Raw genomic sequence first — 24,272 nt, 5'->3', positions numbered from 1 at the left:
CCAATCCAGCTCTATGCTATGACCTGGGAAGGCACTGGAGGATGGCCCGGGTCCTTGGGCCCCTGTGCCCATGTGGGAGGCCCAGGGAAGGTTCCTGGCTCCTGGCTTCAGGTCAACTCAGCTCTGGCCATTTCAGCTGGTTGGGCAGTGGACCAGTAGATGAAAGACTTCTCTCTCTCTCTCTGTCTCTCCTTCTCTCTCTGACTTTCAAATAGATAAATAAATCTTTTTTAAAAAAGATAATTAAAGTTTTAAAACTGTAGAAGGAATGATGGAAAAAGTGAACCTCACTGTAGCAAATTCAGAATGCCTGATAGGGCCTGGCGCTGTGGTGTTGCAAGTAAAGCTGCTGCCTGCAGTGCTGGCATGGCATACGGGTGCCAGTTCTAGTCCCAGCTGCCCCACTTCTGATCCAGCTCTCTGCTATGGCCTGGGAAAGCAGAAAATGGCCCAAGTCCCTGGGCTCCTGCACCTGTGTGTGAAACCCAGAGGAAGCTCCTGGCTCCTGGCTTTGGATCGGCGTAGCTCCAGCCGTCGCAGCCAGCTGGGGGGTGAACCAGTGGATGGAAGACCTCTCTCTCTCTGCCAACACGCACAACCTCAGTCTGATCATGAGAACATCAGGCCAAGTCAAACTGAACGTTCCTCTGCAGCATAACTGACCAGGACTCTTCAGAAGCATCCAGGCCATGAAGGAAGACTGAAGAACTGTCCCAGACTCTGGGAGACTAACCAGACAGGACACTGGAGGCAAGCTGGAGGCCTGGCTCAGACCCTGGACCAGAAAAAGGAAACCAGTGGGAACACTGCAACACTCCGGTGAGGGCCAAGGACACTTTAGTTCGTACACTAACCTTGCTTTGTAAACCACACACAGGGCTCTTTCTGCATGACCAATCAAGCACACGATGCACACAGCAGAGAGCATAGCTCTGGCCCTGCTCCGGGTGGATAAAGACCCCAGCTACTTCCTGTGACACACCTCTCTCCACACTGCTGCTTGCACCAACACAAACTCACATCCCAGGGCCCCAGTGAGGTGACCTGTGCTCACCACCTGGCACTGTCTGCTGCAACATCAGTTACCTGTGACAAATCAAAACACAAGCTCCCTGGGGCAGCGATTCTGAGATCACTGCGTCTCCACAGGCTGGCACAGAGAAGGATCAGTACATGTCGGCTAAGCCAACAGTGTAGGGGCAGCTGTGGGGAAGCGGCTGCTATGGTCCTCACTCTGCCCACTAGAGCACCCATTCGCCACCTCCCATTTGATCTCTATCAACTTAACCTTTCTACATCTCGCCTATGCTTTGGAAAGAAAATCATAGGAAACGGTATAGGCAGTAGAAAATCAGGAGAAACCAGTATTTAGAAGGAATAAAAATAAAATAAAAAGTCAAGATCAGAATAATATATTTTACATTTCTCTTGTTTGGATCTATCACATATGCTACCACCATACTTCAAGAGTTATTTTAGTTTTTTAAATGTTTATTCATTTTTATTTATTTGAAAGGCAGAGCATCAGAGAGGGCAAGAGAGAGAGAGAAATCTTCTATCTACTGGTTCACTCTCCAAATGTCTCCAACAACTGGGCCTGGACCATGCCGAAACCAGGAGCCAGGAACTCCACTCAGGTCTCCCTCACAGGTGGCAGGTATTCAGGATTCGATCCACCATTTGCTGTCTCCTAGGGCACTAGCAGGAAGCTGTCCTGGAAGTGGGCAGCCAGGACTTACATCAGGTGCTCTAGTATGGAACCAAAGGTGCCCCAAGCAGTGGCTTAATCGGCTGTATCACAAGATCCATTCCTTCCAAGAGTTGTTTTAAAGATCAAATGGGGGGGGCGTGCTGTTGTGCAGTGGGTTAAAGCCCCAGCCTGCAGTGCTGGCATTCCATATGGGCACTGGTTCGTGTCCTGGCAGCTCCTCTTCTGATCCAGTTCTATGCTATGGCCTGGGAAAGCAGTAGAGGATGGCCCAAGTCCTTGGGTCTCTGCACCTGCGTGGAAGACCTGGAAGAAACTCTTGGCTCCTGGCTTTGGATCAGCTCAGCTCTGGCCACTGCGGATTTTTGGCGAGTGAACTAATGGAAGGAATGGAGTTGCTCTCTCGCTGACTATCTACTTCTAACTCTTACCAAAAAAAAAAAAAAAAAAAAAAAAAATCAAATGAGGAAGTATATAGAGAACATTTACCCCACAGCCTGGACATAATCAATGTTCAAAAGTAGTAGTTATTTTTATTTTTACTAAGAAAGGTAGTATCTACACTACATCTAGATAATTACAGGGGGCAGGTGTTACGGGGTACCAGGTGGAGCCACCGTCTGTCTGTGAAGCCACCATCCCATTATGGGCACCGGTTCATTTCCAGGCTGCTCTACTTCCAATCCAGCTCCCTGTTGATGGCCTAGGAAAAGCAGCAGAATGTAGCCCAAGTGCTTGGGCCACTGCTACCAACATGGGAGACCCAGATGGAGCTCCCAGATTCCACCGGGCCCAGAACCAGCCATTGTGGCCATCTGGGGAGTAAGCCAGTAGATAGAAGATATTTCTCTCTCTCTCTCTAACTCTGACTTTCAAATAAAAAAATTACAAGGATAAAGTACAATATAGCAGTTCTAAAACTATTCACATAAAAAATACTTAATGAGCTTTTCTTTTTTAACAAATATTAGATTTCTAATAAGATAAAGTCAAATAACTGAAGAGAAATATCAATCTAAAATAACAGGTAAATCAGTCTCTCTCCACACACACACAATAAACACTAAAGAGATACCCAACATTGCAAGTGAAAAAATGCAAGTTAAAACAAGAGATCATGTTCACCCAGCAAACAAGCAGAAATTAAAAAGCCTAGTAACAGGGCCGGTGCTGTGGTGCAGCAGGTAAAGCCACTGCCTGCAGTGCTGGCATCACATATGTGTGTCAGTTCAAGTCCCGGCTGCTCCTCTTCTGATCCAGCTCTCTGCTATGGTCTGGGAAAGCAGTAGAAGATGTCCTTGGGCCCCTGCACCCATGTGGGAAGACCTGGGGGAAGTTCCTGGCTCCTGGCTTCGGATCGGCACAGCTCTGGCCATTGCAGCCAACTGGGGAGTGAACCAGCGGATGGAAGACCTCTTTCTCTCTGCCTCTCCTCTGTGTAACTCCTTCAAGTAGATAAATAAAATCTTTTTTTAAAAAAAAGCCTATTAATGAGGTTGTATAGGAAAAGAAACCCCAATAATGATAGTATAAATTGCTATAATATTTCTGGAGGGAAATCTGACAAATCTGTCAAAAACTGTAATACACATTAAGAAAACTATTCTTAATAACATGTGAGTGCAAAGGCATCACCTGCCAAAGATGACGATGAAAACCCAGTAAGAAAAGTTACTCTTGGGGCCAGCACCATGGCACGGCTGGTTAAGCTGCTGCCTGCAACGCCAGCATCCCATATGGGTGCCCGTTTAAGTCCTGGCTGCTCCACTTCCAATCCAGTTAATGCTCCTGGGAAAGCAGTGGAAGATGGACCAAATCCTTGGGCCCTGCCACCCGTTTGGGAAACTAGATGGAGGTCCAGGCTCCGGGCTTCAGCCTGGCTCAGTCTCAACCATCACAGCCATCTAAGGAGGAAACCAGCAAATGGAAGATCTCTCCCCCTTTCTTTTCAACTCTTCAAGAAAAATTCTTGCAAATTAAAAAAAAAAAAACCTTACTCTTAAGTCCTCCACCTACCCCAGGGGAATCCTGAGGGTGGAAAAGACCCCAGTAGTCCTGGAAAGGGGGTCAGTAGGAAGGGGGTGAGAAGGACAGGAAACGGGTTGCCCAAGGGGTAGCTGGGGAGCACAAGCTGCTGCCCAAACCACACCTGGATGGCCTGCAGCTGGCTGCTCTGCGAGAGGAACAGCACAGAGGCTGCTCAGCGGGTCTCCTCACTGCAGAGCAGAAGTGCACAAGCACGGAGCAGGATGCCAGAGAGCAGCCGAGCAGGACACACGGACCCAAGCAGAGACAAGCTGGCTTACTGGAGCATACTACTCTGAGGCTGGTCCCAAGAGTGATGCACTCACCTCCCAAGGGAACTGTGGTGATGGGCATGGTGGGGCGTGGAGCACGAAGTCTCCAAAGGGGCCACAGAGCAGAGGTAACTACCGAGTTCAGGGCGCACAGTGCACCAGTACCAGCTTATGCAAATAGAGACAGGACTGGGCTGCTGCCTATATAGCCTTTCTTCTGTTAACACCACAGTCTGGGAAGTGAGAGACAGAGGAGCTCCAGGTGAGAGTGGCTGCCCCACAGACTACAGAAACAGAAATCCAGCCCTCAGTAGTGCTCCTTAAAGAGCAGAGATCACAGGCACACCGTGCAGAATACAGCCTGGTGCAGGGGCCCACTCTAGGGAACCATCACACAGTAACCACACACCAGGAGGAAGGAGCCGTGACAGGGATGTAAGTTACGTGGATATACCCACATTCTTATGGGAACACACAGCACAAAATGGCTTGAAAATCTAGCTGGCTGTCAAGAAGAAACTGGTTAAATCCAATAACCATATCGGTCATAGTCACCCATGAAAAAGACTCAAAGTGGTTAGGAGAGGGATATGGATTGGCAAAGAACCTCCACAGTTACTCCTAAGCTAATTCTGCAAACAAGACAGCCTGTTCTCTTCCTAAGAAAGTCCACGCCCAGAGAGGTGTCTAACCTCACGGACAGAGGGTAGGATCCAGGCTCAAGGGGGTGTAAGTGCAGACAGAGGGCGAGATCCAGGCGCACAGGGGTGTGTATGTGCACTGACAGAGGGCAGGACCCACGATCACATGGGTATGTAAGTGCACCAACGGAGGGTGGGAAGGTCACAGCCTGCACAGCCCACAGAGGCCTCCAGGAGGAAAGACGTGGGACAGAGGCAGGCATGTGGTCAAGTTTTTTTTAATGCTCCAGCAGTTTTATTTCAAGAAAGCTTTTCTTTCGAATTACTCTACTACTTTTTATAAATTGTTTTTTCAAGTCAAAGGGCACAGAGCTCAGGCCCGGGAGGGGGTGCCTGAGAATTCTACTCACAGCCAGTTTGACCAGCACCAACTCAGAAGCTGCCTCCTGCAGAACCCAGACCTTCAAAACCTGCTCGCGGGTAACTAATGGCACATAAATGCAGACATGAACTGAAGGCGTTTACTCATGATTCCTGTGACTTCAGAACCTGTACTTACACAATCTCGGCGCTGTCTTCACAGAAGTCAATGTGCAATGTAACAGGCTTCATGCAGTACAACCGGAACTTTTTTGCTCTGTAGGGAAGCTGCATAAATGATTCCACTGCAACTCGGATGCTTACAAATGAAGCAGAGAGAGTTCCATTATAAAACACACAACACAGAACAGACTCCTTTATAGTTCACCTAGGTCAGTAACATGCTTGCCGTAAAACAAAGTAAAGACATCCCTTTCTGATTCTAACACAGCCTCCAACAGATGCTTGGAGACATCTGGCCAAGGGGACAAAACTGCTTCTTGGAGGGTGGAAAAAAATCTTCCTGTAAAAGCAGAGAGATCCTACACAGTGATTCAGTGTATCTGTGGCATCAAAATTTCATGGCACAGGGGCAGGAATTCAGGGAGAGTGTATCTGGTGAGGCTCCTCAGGTTAAGACACACTGTGCAGCTGGCACTGTGGTGCAGGTGAAGGCGCCACCCACGGCGCCAGTGTCCATGCGAGTGCCAGCTTGGGCCCAGATCCACTGCCGATCCAGCTCCTTGCTAATGCGCCTGGGACATCAGTGAAGACAATTCAAGTACTTGGGTCCCTGTGCCCACATGGGAAACTCAGGTGGAGTTCTGGGTTCCTGGTTTCGGCTTGGCTGTGGTGGGTATTTGCAGGAGTAAACCAAAGGATGAAAGATACACTTCTCTTTCTTTCTCTCCTTTTCTGTCACTCTGCCTTTCATACCACAAATCAGAAGGAAGGAGGGAAGGAGGGAGGAAGAGAGGAAGGGAGGGAAAGAAGGAACAGAAATACTGCACAGGGGCAGGCATGCGGCCTACCTGCTGGGATGCTGCTTGGGATGCCCTGACCTCGTGTCAGAACACCCGGGCTCCAGTTCTTGTTCCACACCCAATCAGCCTCCTGCTGGTGCAGGCCCTGGGAGGCAGCAGGTGGCTGGGTCTCTACCACCCACAGGAGAGACCACATTGAGTTTCCAGTTCCTGGCTCCAGCATGGCCTACCCAGGGCTGTTGTAGGTATTTTAGAAGTGAAACAAGAAGGCACGCGCTTTCTCGCGCGCGCACGCTTCTCGTCTCTCTGCCCCCCCCTCGTCTCTCTGCCTTTCAAATACATAAAAAGTGAAAAATAAAAGGAAACACTGAATAACAATGAATAAGCCTGTGAAATAAATTCCACTTACTACGTGACCAGAATTACTCCAACATTGCTGTCTATGAACAGATGTTTTAATAATTAGTATTTGCCAACTTTGCACAAAACAGCTGATGGACGGCGAGGTGACAAGTAAGGCAAGCAACAGACATGTCAACATATTTCCTCACCATCAAGCAGCTCTCTTCCCTGAAGCCCTACCCTTTGTCTTAGACAGGTTAGAGCTCTACTTAATCATTTGATTTTCTTGCCAAAAATAAACTCAAAACACCAAATACAAAAGGAAAAGCTCCCCAGATGGCTAAACACAGTAAGTACTTTAAAAAAATGATTTATTTGAAAGAGTTGCACAGAGGGAGAGGGGGAGGGAGAGGGGGAGGGGGAGAGGGGGAGAGAGAAAGAGGGAGGGAGGGAGGGAGGGGTCTTCCATCCACAGGTTCACTCTCCAATTGGTCACACTGGCTGGAGCTGTGTGGATCTGAAGCCAGAAGCCAGGAACTTCTTCCAGGTCCTCCTGCACACGGGTGCAGGGGCCCAAGGACTTGGCTTTCCCAGGCCATAGCAGAGAGCTGGGTCACAAATGAAGCAGCCTGGGCTTTTTAACCGGCACCTATATGGGATGCCGGCAATGCAGTTGGTGACTGTACTGCTATGCCACAGCGCTGACCCCAAGTACTTTTATAACAATTATGGTCACAGAGGTGCAGAATCCCAAGCTGGGGAGGCACCTACTTTTCCCCTGAGTATCTGCAAATCCTCCATGTCTGATGAGCCCTTCTGCCACGAAACTCCTCTACGTGAGAGACACCTCTTACTGCACCGAAGGCTAGCTGGCTCTGCTCTTTTTGCACTGGAATAAGAGCCCTTGTGTTTGCCTATTAAATGGACATCCTCTGACTCTGGGACAAACCATGGGACAATTATCACTAAACACCAACAGTGACTTGTGCTAGCTTTTTCTTAACATTTAATTATTTGAGAGGTAAAGTTATAGACAGAGAGAGGGGAAGACAGAGAGGTTGGTCTTCCATTCTCTGGCTCACTCCCCAAATAGCTACAATGGCCAGAGCTGGGCCAATCGGAAGCCAGGGGCTTCTTTGGGTCTCCCACGTGGGTGCAAGGGCCCAAGCACTTGGGTCATCTTCTGCTGTTCTCCAAGGCCATGAGTAGGGAGCTGGATTCAAAGTGGAGCAGCTGGGATCTGAACGGGTGCCCATATAGGATGCTGGCACGGCAGGCAGAGACTTAACCTACTATACCACAGCACCAGCCTCGTGTGCTGGCATGTTCCCTCCCCCCTCCCCACCCAGAAACCATTTATTAAAACTTCATGCATTTTATAAATACAACTTTAGGAACACAGTGATGTGCTAATGTTTTCTAGTGAGCTGTGACATGCAGTCCCACAGTCAATGAAGGTTACTGTCAGGACGAGCCTGAACTGTCTCCGCACCCTACGTGATAGCCACACCTTTACTCTGTGACGCAGAACAACCAGGAATACGCACTTGAGTATATAATCTGCTCTCTGCAACCTGAGGGTGGCCATCAATTTCCTCCTCTGTGGAGACACGGAGAGTTTCTCTCTACCTCCTGGTGGTGAGGCAAACCGCACTGAAGGACCCACCCCATCCCACGTGCAAACTAAGAGGACAGGCCAGAGAGCAGCTGGCACAGGGCACCCAGGAGACGAGAAGGGAACAGCCTGAACCTGCCCTGCCCCACCCTAGGCAGGCAAGTGGAGAAAGGCCACAGTCACTCTCTCTGTCCTCATTAGGACCATTTGCTCCTCTAGTCATGGACGCAGAATGGAAACCTGCAGTCTTCCTTCATCATTTATCTGAAAGTCAGAGACAGAGAGACAAACACAGATGCCTGTCCACTGGTTGATTCATTTCTCAAATGCGGCAACAGCCAGGCTGACACCAGGAGTCCAGAACTCAGTCTCCCGTGTGGGTGGCAGGGGTCAACTTGAGCCCTCATGTGCTGCCTCCCGGGGGTGCACTGGCAGAAAACCAGAGTGGAGAGTGGAGCTGAGATTTAAGTGCAGGCACTCTGATGTGATGCACAGGCATCCAAGTCGTGACTTCATCACCGCGCCAAATGCCTGGCCCAAGTTTTCATTTCTTAAGGCACAAAAATGCTCAATGTCTTCTTTTCGCAAAAGGTAATCCCCTTACTTTAAAAACTGACATTCTCCTTTAAAATTCATCATTATCTCCTTAAAGAGAGTAAGGCAAACAGACATAAAACCACACATACGTACTTTTTAGATTTTACTGGAATGTACCTGGCGAAGTCTACAAGGAAACACTCTGCCAGGTAATGGTCTGCTGAAGACATGACTGACTTAATGACGGCCCTGCACCAGCACCGGAGCTCCGGACAATACACCACACAGACCTGCAAAACAGAAGGCAGGCTTTATTACGTTCAGCAGTAAAACCTCTAGTCACGTGATGACAGCCCTAAAGGCTCCTCTCCACATCGTCTCAGCCTGTACCCAACTTACAGGAGATGACACAGGTGTAGGAGGCTGCCCAAACTGAGCACTGTCTCCCAGGAAAAGGCCCCCCAGGAAACAGGGATCAGCTGAAAGGAAAGTGCTAAACGGGAAGAATTCCAGCTCACCAATACAGAAGGAGTGGGAGAAATCACCATATTGACAACTAATGGGCTGGCGCCGCGGCTCACTAGGCTAATCCTCCGCCTTGCAGCACCAGCACACCGGGTTCTAGTCCCGGTCAGGGCGCCGGAGTCTGTCCCGATTGCCCCTCTTCCAGGCCAGCTCTCTGCTATGGCCCGGGAAGGCAGTGGAGGATGGCCCAAGTGCTTGGGCCCTGCACCCCATGGGAGACCAGGAGAAGCACCTGGCTCCTGGCTTCGGATCAGTGCGATGCACCAGCTGCAGCGCAGTGGGAGCAGCGGCCATTGGAGGGTGAACCAACGGCAAGGAAGACCTTTCTCTCTGTCTCTCTCTCTCTCACACTATCCACTCTGCCTGTCAAAAAAGAAAAAAAAAAAAAAAGAAAAAGAAAAGAAAACAAATGAGGGGCCCATGCTTTGGCATAGTAAAACCACTACCTGCAGCACTGGCATCCTATATTGGCGCCGGTTCGAGCCCTGGCTGCTCCACTTCCAATCCAGCTCTCTGCTATGGCCTGGGAACACCGTAGAAGATCGGCCAAGTCCCTGGACCCCTGCACCTGGCGTGGGAGACCAGGAGGAAACTCCTGGTTCCTGGCATCGGATCGGCACAGCTCTGGCTGTCGCGGCCAACTGGGGAGTGTACCAGGGAGTAGAAGACCTCCTCTCTCTCTCTCTGCCTCTCCTCTCTGCGTAACTCTGACTTTCAAATAAATAAATCACTCTTTAAAAAAAAGAAAACAAATGAAAGTGGATTCAGGCAGTGACAGCCACTGAATGGAGAGAGCATGAAGTGAAACACTCACAGCAGTGCCACGAAGGAGGGGTCATCCTAGCATGGCTTGCAAGTGGCGCTCTCTCCCATGTTAAACCCACGTGAAGGTAACAGCACACCTGTTCTTCAAAACAAGTGACCCCGAATCTATTCACAGTGTCCTGTTTAACCACCTCTCCACAAAAGGACAGGGAGAAAGCGCTCACCTCCTGGGTAAATGCTCACTGTGAGGAGCCCATCATGCTTTCCCAAACAAGACTACACTTAAAGGACCACTGACCCCGTTCCATCCCTCCAGTAAGTCACTGGTATGGAAAAATAACAAATTGGTCACTAAGGACATTTGTGGGCATGAGGGAAGGAATTCAGATGAGGTCTTGTCTCCCTCCTAACGAGTGTTCATGTCCTTCCCCTCCATGCTATTACCGAAGTTCACACTTGGAACATGGCTGACCCAAGAGAAATCAGACCACAGCAATGGTGGCTGAGGCTGCACGAAAGCAAAGAAGCCCTGATGTAGAGCACAGAGCAGAAACAATCCCAAGTCGGTCAAAGCCATGAGCAACCAAAGAGGGAGGCACTGGCCCAGAACCGAAAACCCCAGGTCCTCTTTGCCAAGGTCCGTATACTTGCCCTGGCTCCCACCGCCAGGAAGACGGCCCTAACACCTGGATCTGGATGGCATCTATCCCAAGGCCCCACTTGGACCTACACAAGCACCACCCCCTGCCACCATCAGCCTGAGTCTCATGCAACCCAAAAACCTAACACAAGGCAACAACCATGAACGTTAAAATAGTCTAATCACATTCATCATTCTAAGCTCCTGAAATATTTTTAACAATTATCTGGTAGACAGAGCACTCCCAACCCAATGATTCACTCCCCAAGGCCCACAACAGCCGGGGGGAGAGGGTGAAGGCTATGAGCTAGGAACTCAATCCAGGTCTCTCAGGTGGGTAACAGGGACCTAATTACTGGAGCTATCTATCATCTGGTGCTTCCCAGGGTCTGTGTATTAGCAGGAAGCTAGAATCAGGAACCGAATGCAAACACTCTAACATGGTGGTGTTTCAACTACCTGGCCAAACACCCACCCCTACATCCTGATTAGTGTTTCAAGATAGGATAATTAAAGGCTGGTGCTGGTTCCAGTTCCGGCTGCTCCACTTCCAGTCTGGTTCCCTGCTAATGAGCCTGCGAAAGCAAAGGAAGATGGTCTGAGTCCTTGGGTCCCTGCACCCACGTGGGAGATCCTGATGGAACTCCTGACTCCTGGCTTCGGCCTGGCCCAGTCCTGGTCATTAAGGCCATTTGGGGATTGACCTAGAGCATGGAAGATCTATCTGTCCCTCTAACTTTGCCTTTCAACTAAATAAATCATTAAATAATAATAAAGATACAATAAATAAAGTGCATTCAGATACATACCTGTCCTTCTTCCAACATTAATGGTTTTATTTCTGTATCTTTACACATGCTGTTATAGAAGTCATTCATGGCGCTATTTAGTTTTTGATAGTCGACTTCATGATCCAAAAAGGGACTACATCCTTTTATAATAACCCAGAAGCAATCTGGATCTTCAACCTGTAGAATTTTTAGAAGATTATAAAATAATGCATGATTTATTTTAAAACCAAATAAACCTTAGAACCATGTAACTTTCTAATTTAAGTGATCTATCATTTTTGACAACTACCTTTATCTTAAATGGTCATACCAAAGAGCCAAAGATAAAATTTAAAACATGTAATCAATAATATGTAATTCTCAATTATGTAGTACAACTCAAAAAGCAATCAGTTCTATTTGGTCTCCTGTAGCTTAAAAATATAAGTATTAAACATATTCTTCTTATTAAAATACCTATTAAAACATCCATATATACAAAAGGTTCAGAACATTTTTAGTATTCTTTTTGTGTAAGAAAAATAAGTATGAATATATATACAGCCTGCTCATATTTTTTTAAATGACAGCAGATGAACCAAAACAAATACAGATTACCTCCTACAGGAGAAAAGAATGGAGTGGAAAGAATAAGGATGAAACTTAGACTTCTCTGAATGGGTCTTATCTACTATTGTTATTAGAAACCAAGATTTTTATTGTTAGGGGAAAGAATTATAAAATGGAAAATTAAATTTTTTAAAATATTTTATTTGTTTGAGAGGTAGAGTTACAGAGAGAGGGAGAGACAGAGAAAAAGGTCTTTCATCCGCTAGTTCGCTTCCAAAATGCCCACAACGGCCAGAGCTGGGCAGATCCAAGACCAGGAGCCAGGAGCTTCTTCTGGGACTCCCATGCAGGTGCAGGGGCCCAAATACTTGGGCCATGTTTTACTGCTTTTCCAGGCCATACAATAGAGCTGGATAGAAGAGGAGTAGCTAAGACATGAACTGGCGCCCATAAGGGATGCCGGCACCACAGGCAAAGGCTTAGCCTATTATTCCACAGCACCAGCCCCCCAAAATTAAGTTTGATTGACAACATCACTAAGAACTCATGATTTGGGGCCGATGCTGTGGTGCAGTGGGTTAAAGCCCTGGCCTGAAGCGCCAGCATTCCATATGGGTGCCGGTTCGAGTCCCAGCTGCTCCACTTCCGATCCAGCTCTCTGCTGTGGCCTGTCAAAAAAAAAAAAAAAAATCGTGAGTTTTTTTTTTTTAATTTAATTTTATTTATTTGAAAGAGTTACAGAGAGAGGTAGCAGTAGAAGATGGCCCAAGTCCTTGGGCCCCTGCACCCACGTGGGAGACCTGGAGGAAGCTCCTGGCTTCGGATTGGCACAGCTCCGGCCGTTGCAGCCATCTGGGGAATGAACCAGCAGATGGAAGATCTCTCTTTCTGTCTCTACCTCTCTCTGTAACTCTTTCAAATAAATAAAATTAAATTTTAAAAAAGAACTCACGATTTTTTTTTTTTGACAGGCAGAGTTAGTGATAGAGAAAGGTCTTCCTTCTGTTGGCTCACCCCCCACATGGCCGCTACAGCCAGCATGCTGTACCAATCTGAAGCCAGGAGCCAGGTGCTTCCTCCTGGTCTCCCATGCAGGTGCAGGGCCCAAGGACATAGGCCATCCTCCACTGCCTTCCCGGGCCACAGCAGAGAGCTAGACTGGAAGAGCAGCAACCGGGACAGAATCCAGCGCCCCAACTGGGACTAGAACCTGGGGTGCCGGCGCCACAGGCGGAGGATTAGCTAAGTGAACCACGGCGCCGGCCAGAACTCACGAGTTTTCAGAGGTTTTTCCTAACTCTGTCTACTGAAAAGGTATGGAAGCAGAAACACCCAGAGATATGGCGTCTAAGTTACCAGTGGCAGGAATAGAAGAGTTCACCTTAGTAATCGTATTATTTTTCTGAATGTTTGACTATTCTGATAATAAATAACTGGAAAATGAATAGCAGTCATTCTGGCAAGGGCAAAATAGTGTATAAGTTACACACACAGCACAATTATGAACCCTGAAAAAACACAAAATAAATGAAGAGCTAGCAAAAGCAACAGACACTGGAGAGCTGACCCTCGAAAGAAGGAACTTCACTGGGCACTATCCCAGAACACCTCCCAGCTGTACAGAGTGGCAACAACGCAACACAAAGTCACACTGTGGCTCGGGGAATCAGAGCTGTCGGTGCCAGTGAGGATTAGGGGGAGAAATTCTGAAACAGCCATAGAGGGAGCCCTGATGTCTGCACATCAACACCCCTCCCACCCTTGCCAAGTCCTGAACGGCAATGGGGGAGACAGCAAGGAGTACTGAGTAAGTGAGCGGTGCAGGGCTCAGAGGAGCACGCAGTTACAGCTGCTGCCCCTAGAAACAGCACTCCGGGCATGTGGCTCCATTCAGTCCTTCGCACTCAGAGACAACCAGATTCCGGCTTCCAGCAGCACAAGGCCACAACCCTGGGATGACTGCAATTATTCATTAAAGTGCTCACTTGAGTGGTGAGCATGTGTTCTAACAGTCATGACACTCACTGAATCCCCCTGCCAGAGTGCTAAAGATTCAATATTCAGTTCCAGCTCCTGACCCCAGCTTCCTGCTAATGCAGAGCCTGGGAGGCAGCAGTGATGGCCCAACTGGGTTCCTGCTACCCATGCAGGAGACCTGGAATGGGTTCCCTACTGCCAGCTTTGGCTTCAGTCCAGTCCTGGCCATGGTAGGCGTTTGGGAAGTATATCAGTAGATAAGAGCTATTTCTCTCTCCCGCCCCCTGTTACTCTTAAATAAAATGGGTAAATAAATAAGCAAGCCTGCCTGCCTGCCTGCCTGCCAGAGAAAGCTCCACAATGCCAGAAGAACTGACTGTTCAGGCTATCATCTGAGGCAGGCCCCAACCTTCCGTTCTTAGAGACTTCACTCAAAAAAGCTTACAAATCTGGAAGTGTGTCCCTGCTCAGTAGCCACTCCTATGAGGCCAGGGCCGCCATGCCAGTTTCTGCAAGACAGCGTGCTAACTTCCATAACTTCCAGCTAGCACACACAGCTGGGATCACCGCATTTACCCTGAATGACCTCTTCTCACTCTTCCCTTGAGCTGTGCCAACCCCAGCCCTCCCTTTAAAACACCCAGGCACCTCCGCACCACTGGTGATGGAGCTCAGCTCTCCTCAGGAGGTACTGAATAAAATCTGTTTTCACTGCTTTAACTAGTCTCTGGCCAAGTCAAAACTGTGCTTCTTAGTGAAATAATAAAGAAAGGACATGGATTGTAAGATTGGAATGGAAAAGATAAAACGGTTTAGGTAAGCTGCAAAAGGTGTGTGGAAGTCTTAAATGCTTATAAAATTTTCTTGTTAGCTACAAAAGTTATCAATCTGTTTTTTTTTTTTTTGACGTAAGATTAAAATCTGATCCTCTGTAAAAGCAATGAGGTTGATGAAATACTTAAGTGTTAATAGATATTTGGGAAAATAGTCTTTTTGTATACTACTGAGATAATCTTTGTCTCATTAAGTTCTACTTGTTTAAAAACAGCTGAGTTTTAAAAGTTTTAAAGTTTTAAAAGTCTGTTTAAATATGGACTTGTTTTACATGTCAAGCATAGAAAGCCAAGACACTGTGGCAAAAAATGTTTTACATGAAGGATCTCCGTGAGGCCCCAGTGAAAAGAAGCAGCCATCAAAAGAGGATGTACTTTTCTCTAAAGGGAGGAGAGAACTTCCACTTTGCTTATGGCCTTGTCCAAATACTGAGAGTTGTGGACTCAAAGGCTTCCTTAGTCTAGGCAGCTCATGTCAAGAGCCTCGGGGGGTCACTGACGTCATAGATTTAAAAAAATTAACACTCTTAAGATTTCTTTATTTGAAAGTCAGAGTTAGAGAGAGAGGTCTTCCATCTGCTGGTTCACTCTCCAATTGGCCGCAATGGCCGGAGCTGTGCCAATCTGAAGCCAGGAGCCAGCGCCCATATGAGATGTCGGCACTTCAGGCCAGGGCGTTAATCCTTTGCACCACAGCTAGCCCCATTAATTTTTTTTTCCTGTTTTCTTTTTTTTTTCTTCCGACAGGCAGAGTGGACAGTGAGAGAGAGAGAGAGAGAGAGAGAGAGAGAGAGAAAGGTCTTCCTTTTTGCTGTTGGTTCAACCTCCAATGGCTGCTGTGGCTGGCGCACCGTGCTGATCTGATGGCAGGAGCCAGGTACTTATGTGCAGATTGTATGTCTATATAAAAATTATTAAAAATGGTTTTGATTGCTTATGGATAAAAAACACTCATATAATGCCGGCGCCGCGGCTCACTAGGCTAATCCTCCGCCTAGCGGCGCTGGCACCCCGGGTTCTAGTCCCGGTTGGGGCGCCGGATTCTGTCCCGGTTGCCCCTCTTCCAGGCCAGCTCTCTGCTGTGGCCAGGGAGTGCAGTGGAGGATGGCCCAGGTGCTTGGGCCCTGCACCCCATGGGAGACCAGGAAAAGCACCTGGCTCCTGGCTCCTGCCATCGGATCAGCGCGGTGCGACGGCCGCAGCGCGCCGACCGCGGCGTCCGTTGGAGGGTGAACCAACGGCAAAGGAAGACCTTTCTCTCTGTCTCTCTCTCTCACTGTCCACTCTGCCTGTCAAAAAAAAAAAAAAAAAAAAAAAAAAAAAAAAAAAAAAAAAACCAATACTCATATAATACTGCTAAATTAACACAAATTACCTTTCTGGTGCACCTGACTTAAATAAATATGATAAATAGGCTGTTCTCAATTTGTTGGTACAGAAAAACTAAAAAAAAAAATTTTTTTTTAAGTTATTGACATGTTTGCATTTGGGTCTGCTGGTCAAACAAGTTGCACTTGTGTTAGGTATTTGCAACCATAAAGGTGTACTATTTATCTAAAACAATATAGTTAGAGGTATAATACAGTGCTCATTGCTCCCTCTAAAGTCCAAGTTAAAGTTGTTCTTTGGCAAATTAATGATAACAAAATTTATAGACAAATTAGGTAAATGATCTTCATGTTTTGATCTTACTTAAAGAACATAGCTCTCCTCATGGGCACTGCATTGTTTCAAAAAAAAAAAAAAACTGTCAAAACATGCCTGTGACTACAGACTTCTAGCTCAGCCACCAAAGATTAAGGACAGAACTCAACAACCCCTTAACTGACATCCTAGAGGATGCCTCTGTGGTCTGCTTTAGCAGGAGGAATGTAAAGATAGGTGTCAAGCCAACTAATAGCTACTTTACACAGTGTTCTGCCATCAAAGAGACCCAGTGAGGCCAGTCTACCCCAAATGGCATCAGGCTTCAATTTGGAAAGCCAGGAGATGGGGCAAACAGCCATCCTGAAAAAAGCCAGCCTCTACCAAATTCTGTCAAGAGCTGGGTGAATGGAATTGCCTTGGGGCTGAAGGGATCCCAGGTTAGAACCACAGATCCTACTGGCTCCAAGCTCAAAGAGCCCTTTACTCTGCCAGCTTCCAAGATAACTACTGCCATTGAGGGCAAGGCCTCGGGTCAGGACAGGCAGGACTGCAATCTTCCTTTCAGAAGTGCCGCCTCTTCTGTACTAACCTCCTGTTCAAGCCAGCTCTTCTCCCAGGCCGCCTAGGTAATGGAGTCAACAGGGTGTCTTCCCTCAAGAGGTTCACACCTTTCTTATGATGTCTCTTCCACTATCCCATGTAAAGACAGAGAGAGGTCGGGCCTCATACGTACCTGGCCAGGCCTACATGCCTCTCTCTGTGAGAAAACCTGCTCCTGGTTTAGAGAACACATTTCTTAGGTACTCTAATAACGATTCAATCTTTTTGTTTTAGATCCTGTTGTATCTAATTTGCTTGTTAGACCTGCAAATTCCAGACTTAGAAAGCCACAAAGTGGGGAAAAAGTCCTCTATTTTAAAAAAGCCTTCTCGGGGCTGGCGCTATGGTGCAGCGGGTTAACACCCTGGCCTGAAGTGCTGGCATCCCAGATGGGCGCTGGTTCGAGTCCCAGCTGCTCCACTTCCGATCCAGCTCTCTGCTATGGCCTGGGAAAGCAATAGAAGATGGCCCAAGCCCTTGGGCCCCTGTACCCACGTGGGAGACCAGGAAGAAGCTCCTGGCTCCTGGCTTCAGATCGGCATAGCTTTGGCCATTGTGGCAAATTGGGGAGTGAAACAACGGAAGGAATACCTTTATCTCTGTCTTTCCCTCTCACTGTCTTACTCTACCTCTCAAATAAATAAAATCTTTAAATCAAATAAAAAAGCCTTCAAACAGATAAAACAAATTCTTAGAAATAAACAGACCCTTGTTCCATCCACCCCTACTACAGTCAAAGTCCTCAAGATAGCTCCCTGGACCCACCACAACACAGACAGGCAGGTGGGCTGACACTGGAGTGCAGCTCAAATCCAGCAATACCGTACAAGCTGAGCCTCTGACACAGGAGGGTCAGCCCTAAAGAGACCAGCAGGGCCGGTGGCTGCAGAGAAACTCCGGAAGAGGACTGACTTACCCAGGGCCAAAGCTTGAGGGAACAGCTGCCCAATAAAATAAATGCAGCGATCCTTTAGTTTTTGTCTCTTTAGATTGGTTTTAAAATTTTAAGCAACTTTTGTATACAAATAGGTGATGAGGACAAGATCATAAAAAAATTACTGATCAAACGAAAAAGGTCACCCTTGGGGCAGGGGTTGCCCATCCACCTCAGCAGAGGGCCCAACTGGACCCTCAGCACCATGGACTATGCGCCTTGAGGGGTGGCTGACAGTAATGGAGGCCGTTCATGAGATGCTGCGCAGTGCTGGGGGTGGGATGCCCCCTAGCACCTGTGGGGGCCGTAATTAAGAAACGGCTGTTTTCCCCTGAAGTGCTCTAGAAACACAACGCAATTCCAACAGGTTTTACTGGTTGATTTTTGCAGGGAAGGGGTGGTTACAAATCAGCATGCTAATAATGAGCTCCTCCTTGGAAAGACAAAGGAATTAGGGGCTGGTGCTGTGGTGCAGCGGGTTAAAGCCACAGCCTGCAGCAATGGCAAACCATATAGGCATCAGTTTGAGTCCTGGCTGCTCCACTTCCGATCCAGCTCTCTGCTATGGCCTGGGAAAGCAGCAGAAGATGGCCCAAGTCCTTGGGGCCCTGCACCTGCGTGGGAGACCTGGAAGAAGCTCCTGGCTTCAGATCAGATAAGCTCTAGGCATTGCAGTCATTTGGGGAGTGAACCAGCAGAGGGAAGACCTCTCTCTCTGGCTCCACCTCTCTCTGTAACTCTCACTTTCAAATAAATAAAAATAAATCTTTGGTTAAATAAAATCAAAGGAATTCGAACAGCCTAAATAATCATGAGAAAGAAGAACACAACTGGAGGACTCACTATCCGACCTCAAGTCCCAGTCTCAGCTGTGAGACTACAGCCATCAGGCGAGGGTGGCGCTGGAGAAAGCACAGGTGCTGAGCTCCATAGGACACACACACACAAAGGGACACACGCGAACATCGTCAGCTCCTGTTTGATAAAGGCACACAGGAAAGCAATGTACACAGTATAGTCTTTTCAACAAATGGTCCTGCAGCAATTAGATACCCACATGCAAATAAAACAAAACCTCCATCCATTCCTGACCCCAAACAAAAAAATTAAGTCAGATGGATCACATAGCTAAATGTGAAACTCCTAAAAGAATAGGAGGCAACCTTTGTGGCTAAATTAGACAAAGATAACACTACCAAAAGTATAATTCATAGAAGCAAAGACTGATAAATTAAAGTCCATCCAAATTAAAACCTTCTGCTCCTTGAAAAACATAAGAGAAAGGAAACTGGGAGGAAGTATTCACACATCATACATCTAACAAAGAACTTTGTAATATATAAAGAACGTTAAGGAGTTCATAATTATTAGAAGAATGTACAAATCTTAACATATACCTCACCAAAGATGGCAAACAAGCTGGTGACAAGGAAATGCAAATTAGTACCACAATGAGATACCATTGCCCATCTACTAGAATGGCTACAATTTATAAACTGGTGCTAAGGCCTAGCCGATAAAGCTGCTGCAACCCCTGCATCCCATAAGGGTGTGGGTTCCAGTCACAGCTGCTCTACTTCCAATCCAGCTCCCTGTAATGTAATTGCCTGGGACAGCAGTGGAGGATGGCCCAAGTGCTTGAGCCCCTGCACCCACAAAAGAGACCCAGATGGAGTCGGGGCTCCTGGCTTCGGCCTGGCCCAGCTCCCACCTTTGCGGCCAATTCAAGAGTGAACCAAGGCTGGTGCTGCGACTCAATAGGCCAATCCTCCATCTTGTGGCGCCGGCACACCGAGTTCTAGTCCAAGTTGGGGCGCCGGATTCTCTCCCGGTTGCGCCTCTTCCAGGCCAGCTCTCTGCTGTGGCTTGGGAATGCAGTGGAGGATGGCCCAAGTGCTTGGGCCCTGCACCCCATGGGAGACCAGGAGAAGCACCTGGCTCCTGCCATCAGATCAGCGTGATGCACCGGCCGCAGTGCACCGGGAGCAGCAGCCATTGGAGGGTGAACCAACGGCAAAGGAAGACCTTTCTCTCTGTCTCTCTCTCACTGTCCACTCTGTAAAAAAAAAAAAAAAAAAAAAAAAAAAAAAAAAAAAAAAAAAGAGTGAACCAGCAGATGGAAGATCTCTAACTCTGCCTGTCGAAATCATCAATCTTTAAAAAACAAACAAAAAACCTGACAATACTAATTGTATATACGGATGAAGAGCAAACAGAACTCCGACTTTTTTTTTTTTTATTAGAGTTAGTGAGAGAGAGAGAGACAGACGGACAGAAAGGTCTTCCTTCCGTTGGTTCACCCCCCAAATGGCTGCTATGGCCGGCACACTGCGCCAACCCGAGGCCAGGAGCCAGGTGCTTCCTCCTGGTCTCCCATGCGGGTGCAGGGCCCAAGCACTTGGGCCATCCTGCACTGCCTTCCCGGGCCACAGCAGAGAGCTGGACTGCAAGAGGAGCAACCGGGACTAGAACCCAGAGCCCACATGGGATGCCGGTGCCGCAGGCGGAAGATTAACCAAGTGAGCCACACAACCGCCCCCCCCCACCTTTTTATTAGACAGGCAAAGTCAGACAGTGAGAGAGAGAAAAAGGGAACTCAGACATTTTTGACAGGAATGCAAAAAGGCAGTTATATTGGAACACAGTCCATCAGTTTCTCATAAAGTTAAAACACAAGTAATTCCATCCTAGTTATTCTCTAAAATGAAATGAACTCGAGTCCATACAACTACCTGTAGGCAAAGATTATATGTTGTTCATCATCTCCCTAAACTGAAACAACTCAAGTGGCCTGTGAGTATAAACTGCTGTGTGTGCACACCACGGAATACTACTCTGCCACTGACCCTACGCAGCAACACAAAGCAGTATCCAATGTGTCGTCTTTGAAGAAGCCACAGTGAAAGGCCACTACTGCTCTGGGATTCTGCAGGCACCCATTTCTGTGACATTCTAGAAAAGAAAAACTAATAGCAGCAGAAAACAATCTTCTTTATAAAGCATTACAGGTAGAGAAAGATACAGCTACAAAGGAGCGTCATCATGGGAATATGGGGAAGTGAGGAAATGCTTCTGCATTTTGACTGTGGGGGTGATTTCACGATGCTATGCATTTTTCAAAATACAGAAGTCTACACAAAAAGGAATGAATTTTTCTGTAAATAAATTATACATCAATTAAAAAACAGGGGTGGGCTTTTGTCATAGCAGTGAATCCTCAGGCCGGGTCTGCATTCCACATGGGAGTGCTTAGGTTTCCGTCCACGTTCTGATGCCGATTCCAGCTTGCTGCTAATCAGTGCACACTCTAGGAGGCCTCTTGACCATGGCTTGAGTGACTGGGTCCCTGTCCTCAGTGTGGGGGACTCAGGGTGAGTTCCCAGCTCCAAGCTTTGGCCTGGCCCCGCCTTGGCTACTGTGGGCATCTGGGGTGCGAACAAAGGGATGGGAGAGCTCTGTCTCTCCTTGTGTCTCTACCTTTCAAATAAATAAGAGTGTGGTGGGTGTCCCAATATCGATACTATTTTCCACACTTTTCTGCATCTCCAATGTATTTTCTAATAAAAAGTTAAAATTTTTAAATTAATCTGAATTTTTAAAAAAGATTTACTTATCTATTTCAAATGCAGAGTTAGAGAGGGAGGGAGGCAGAGAGGGGGGCAGAGAGAGATCTTCCACCCACCAATTCACTCACTCCCCAAATGGTTGCAATGACCAGGGCTGGCCCAGGCTGAAGCCAAGAGCTTCATCTGGGTCTCCCACATGGGTGGCAGAGGCCCAAGCACTTGTGTCATCTTCTGTTGCTTTCCCAGGCACATTAGCAGGGAGCTAGATCTTAAGTGGAGCAGACGAGATTTGAACAGGTGCCCATATGGGGTCCTGACATCACAGGTGGTAGCTTACCTTGCTATACCACAATGCTGGCCCCAGCATCAATTTTTTTTTTTTAAAACATCTTGTCCTCTGACGTGGCATAACTTATGTAGCATTTTTACTAAAAGTGTCTAACCTAAATATATTAATATAGTTATAATTATTGAGGAATACTTTGCAAAGTGACTGCCCTTATTCTTCAGAAATTTCAGTATCATCAAAGATAGACCAATGTACTGCCTGAATGAACTCTACAAGGCCATGACAATTAAATGCAGTGTGTAGTTCTGGGTTCTTTATCAGAAAAAACAAGCTACAGTAGACCTTATCAGGACAAAGGGAGTACAGACTGTGTATCAGGTAACAGACTTGCACCAACATTAAATTTCTCAAGTGTGATGATTACATTATAGTTCTATAAGAGGAAGGCTTTGTTCCTAGAAAAATCACTTAAGTGCTCTGAGTTCTAGACTCATTCTCAAATGGCTCAACCAAAAAAGAAAAAGTAATTTTTACATACACATATTTCTGAAGTGCAAACGCAGCAAAGCGTTACCAACCAGTTAGTGTGGGTGTAGTACACACAGGCATTCATGATGCTGTTTTTGTGTTTGGAAATTTTCCAAAGAGTAATTTAGGAAAGACATTTACAAAGCATTCTTAGGGGTGGGCGTTTGGGGCAGCAGTCAGGTCACGGCTTGGCACACTCAGAGTACCTGGTTCACATCAAGGCCACACAACCACCAATCCAGCTTCCTGCCAACGTGCCTACTGGTCAGGCAGCAGATGATGGCTCGAGCACTGTGCCGCTATCACCCACGTGGGAGACCAGGACTGAGCTCTAGGCTCCCAGCTTTGGCCTGGCCCAGCCCTGGCTGCTGTGGGCATTCTGGAGTAAACCAGCAGATGGAAGAACTCTGCTGACCTGTTTTCCCAATGAAAATACATAAATAAATTTTTTAATGTTAAATGTTGAGGCTGCTAGAATGTTTCATTTAAAAAAAAAATCTGCTTCTAAAACCTGTAAAATGCAAGCCGGGCCCAGTTTTTGCAGACAGCAACACACACAGTTCTAGTTGCCAGTTCCTCCAGGAGCTTCCCAGGGAAGGCCGAGGACTACTGCTTTCTGCCACTGCTCCAAGGCCACGTGCCCAGCCATCAGGGTGCTACGGCCTCCCAGATTTCAAACACAGAAGTGTGTGGCCCGGGCTGCTTTCCTCATATATGCTGTGTGTACTTATGTATTTGAAAAGCAGAGTGACAGAGAGAGATGGACAGCAAGAGCAAGGTGGGGGATGGGAGAGAGCTCTTCCATCTGCTGGTTCACTCCCCAAATGCCCACAACAGCCAAGTCTGGGAGGAGGGAAGGAACTCCACTCTGACCTCCTACACAGGGGCAGGGGTCAAAGTACTTGGGCCATCATACGCTGCCTTCCCATGTGAGCACACGGGAAGCTGGACCAGAAGCTGAGCGGTCAGATCTGAACAGGCACTCTGAGGTGCGATGCAGACATCACACGCGGCACCTAACCAGCTGGGGCGTGCGAGCCCTCCTCACGTTCCTGGCAGCCAACAGCTCTTCTCTGCCCTCCTTAGCCAGGAGAGGTCTCGGCCCCGCCAGATGTGGCAGAGTCTCCTGCAGGCCGGACTCTTCAGGAACAGCACAGCTGCCCTGCTACAGGGCTCCTGGTGATGCGGCTCTCCAGGTACAGCTCTCACCTCTGTCTGCGTCACTCAGGGAGGCTGCTGTCTTCTGGGTCGCTGCTTCTCTTCTCTGCCGGGTTCCTGTCTCATGACCACCAAGAACCAGTTCGAGTCCCGCCTGTTCCACTTCTGATCCAGCTCCCTGGGAATGTGCCTCGGGGTCCCAGTGCTTGGACCCCTGCCACCCACATGATAGGCCCGGATGGAGTTCCTGGTTCCTGGCTTCAGACTCTGCCAGATCTGGCTGTTGCGGCCATTTGAGGAATGGACCAGTGGATGGAAGATCTCCCTCTCTGTTGGTCTCTGTCATTCTGTTATTCAAATAAGTAAATCTTTTTATTTTTATTTATTTATTTATTTTTTATTTATTTATTTATTTATTTATTTTATTTTTTTGACAGGCAGAGTGGACAGTGAGAGAGAGAGACAGAGAGAAAGGTCTTCCTTTGCCGTTGGTTCACCCTCCAATGGCTGCCGCGGCCAGCGCGCTGCGGCCGGCGCACCGCGCTGATCCGATGGCAGGAGCCAGGAGCCAGGTGCTTCTCCTGGTCTCCCTTGGGGTGCAGGGCCCAAGCACCTGGGCCATCCTCCACTGCACTCCCTGGCCACAGCAGAGGGCTGGCCTGGAAGAGGGGCAACCGGGACAGAATCCAGTAAATCTTTTTAAAAAGTCGTGGCAAACTCCAGATAAAATTCATCCTTTTGGGCAATTTTAAGTGTACAGTTCAGTAGCATTACGTAGACTGGCACTGTTGTGCAACCGCGAGCACCAGCCATCTCCAGAATTCTTCACCTTGCAAAAGTGAATCTCTGCCCTGTACGCACAAACCCAACCTCTGGCAGCTGCCATTCAACTCGCCCACAGAATCATACAGCACGTGGGCCTTTCTGCTTGGCTCACCTCACTTCATATGACATCCTCACGTGTAAGAGGACACCTCCAAACTAAAC

At 47.8% G+C, this 24,272-nt stretch overlaps 1 protein-coding gene across 4 annotated transcripts in view; it reads right to left on the bottom strand.

The window, feature by feature from the left end:
* The window catches only part of LOC138846509 (putative ATP-dependent RNA helicase TDRD12), a 35,089-nt gene that overhangs the window by 9,076 nt on the left and 1,741 nt on the right, over positions 1-24,272 (bottom strand). For all 4 annotated transcript variants that reach the window (XR_011384028.1, XR_011384030.1, XR_011384029.1 and 1 more), the window contains exons 2-4: positions 11,223-11,381; positions 8,637-8,773; positions 5,206-5,325 (exon numbers count right to left, since the gene is read on the bottom strand). Coding sequence is in view for 1 of the 4 variants with exons in the window: in XM_070062527.1 (XP_069918628.1) it covers positions 5,206-5,325; positions 8,637-8,773; positions 11,223-11,381 (416 nt within the window). In the remaining 3 variants the exon portion in view is untranslated. The remainder of the gene's footprint in view (positions 1-5,205; positions 5,326-8,636; positions 8,774-11,222; positions 11,382-24,272) is intronic.

Source organism: Oryctolagus cuniculus, chromosome 18, assembly GCF_964237555.1.
Source record: "Oryctolagus cuniculus chromosome 18, mOryCun1.1, whole genome shotgun sequence".
Taxonomy (NCBI): Eukaryota; Metazoa; Chordata; class Mammalia; order Lagomorpha; family Leporidae; genus Oryctolagus; species Oryctolagus cuniculus.
Note: the sequence above shows the minus strand (reverse complement) of the source record. Positions and strands in the feature narration are given on the sequence as shown.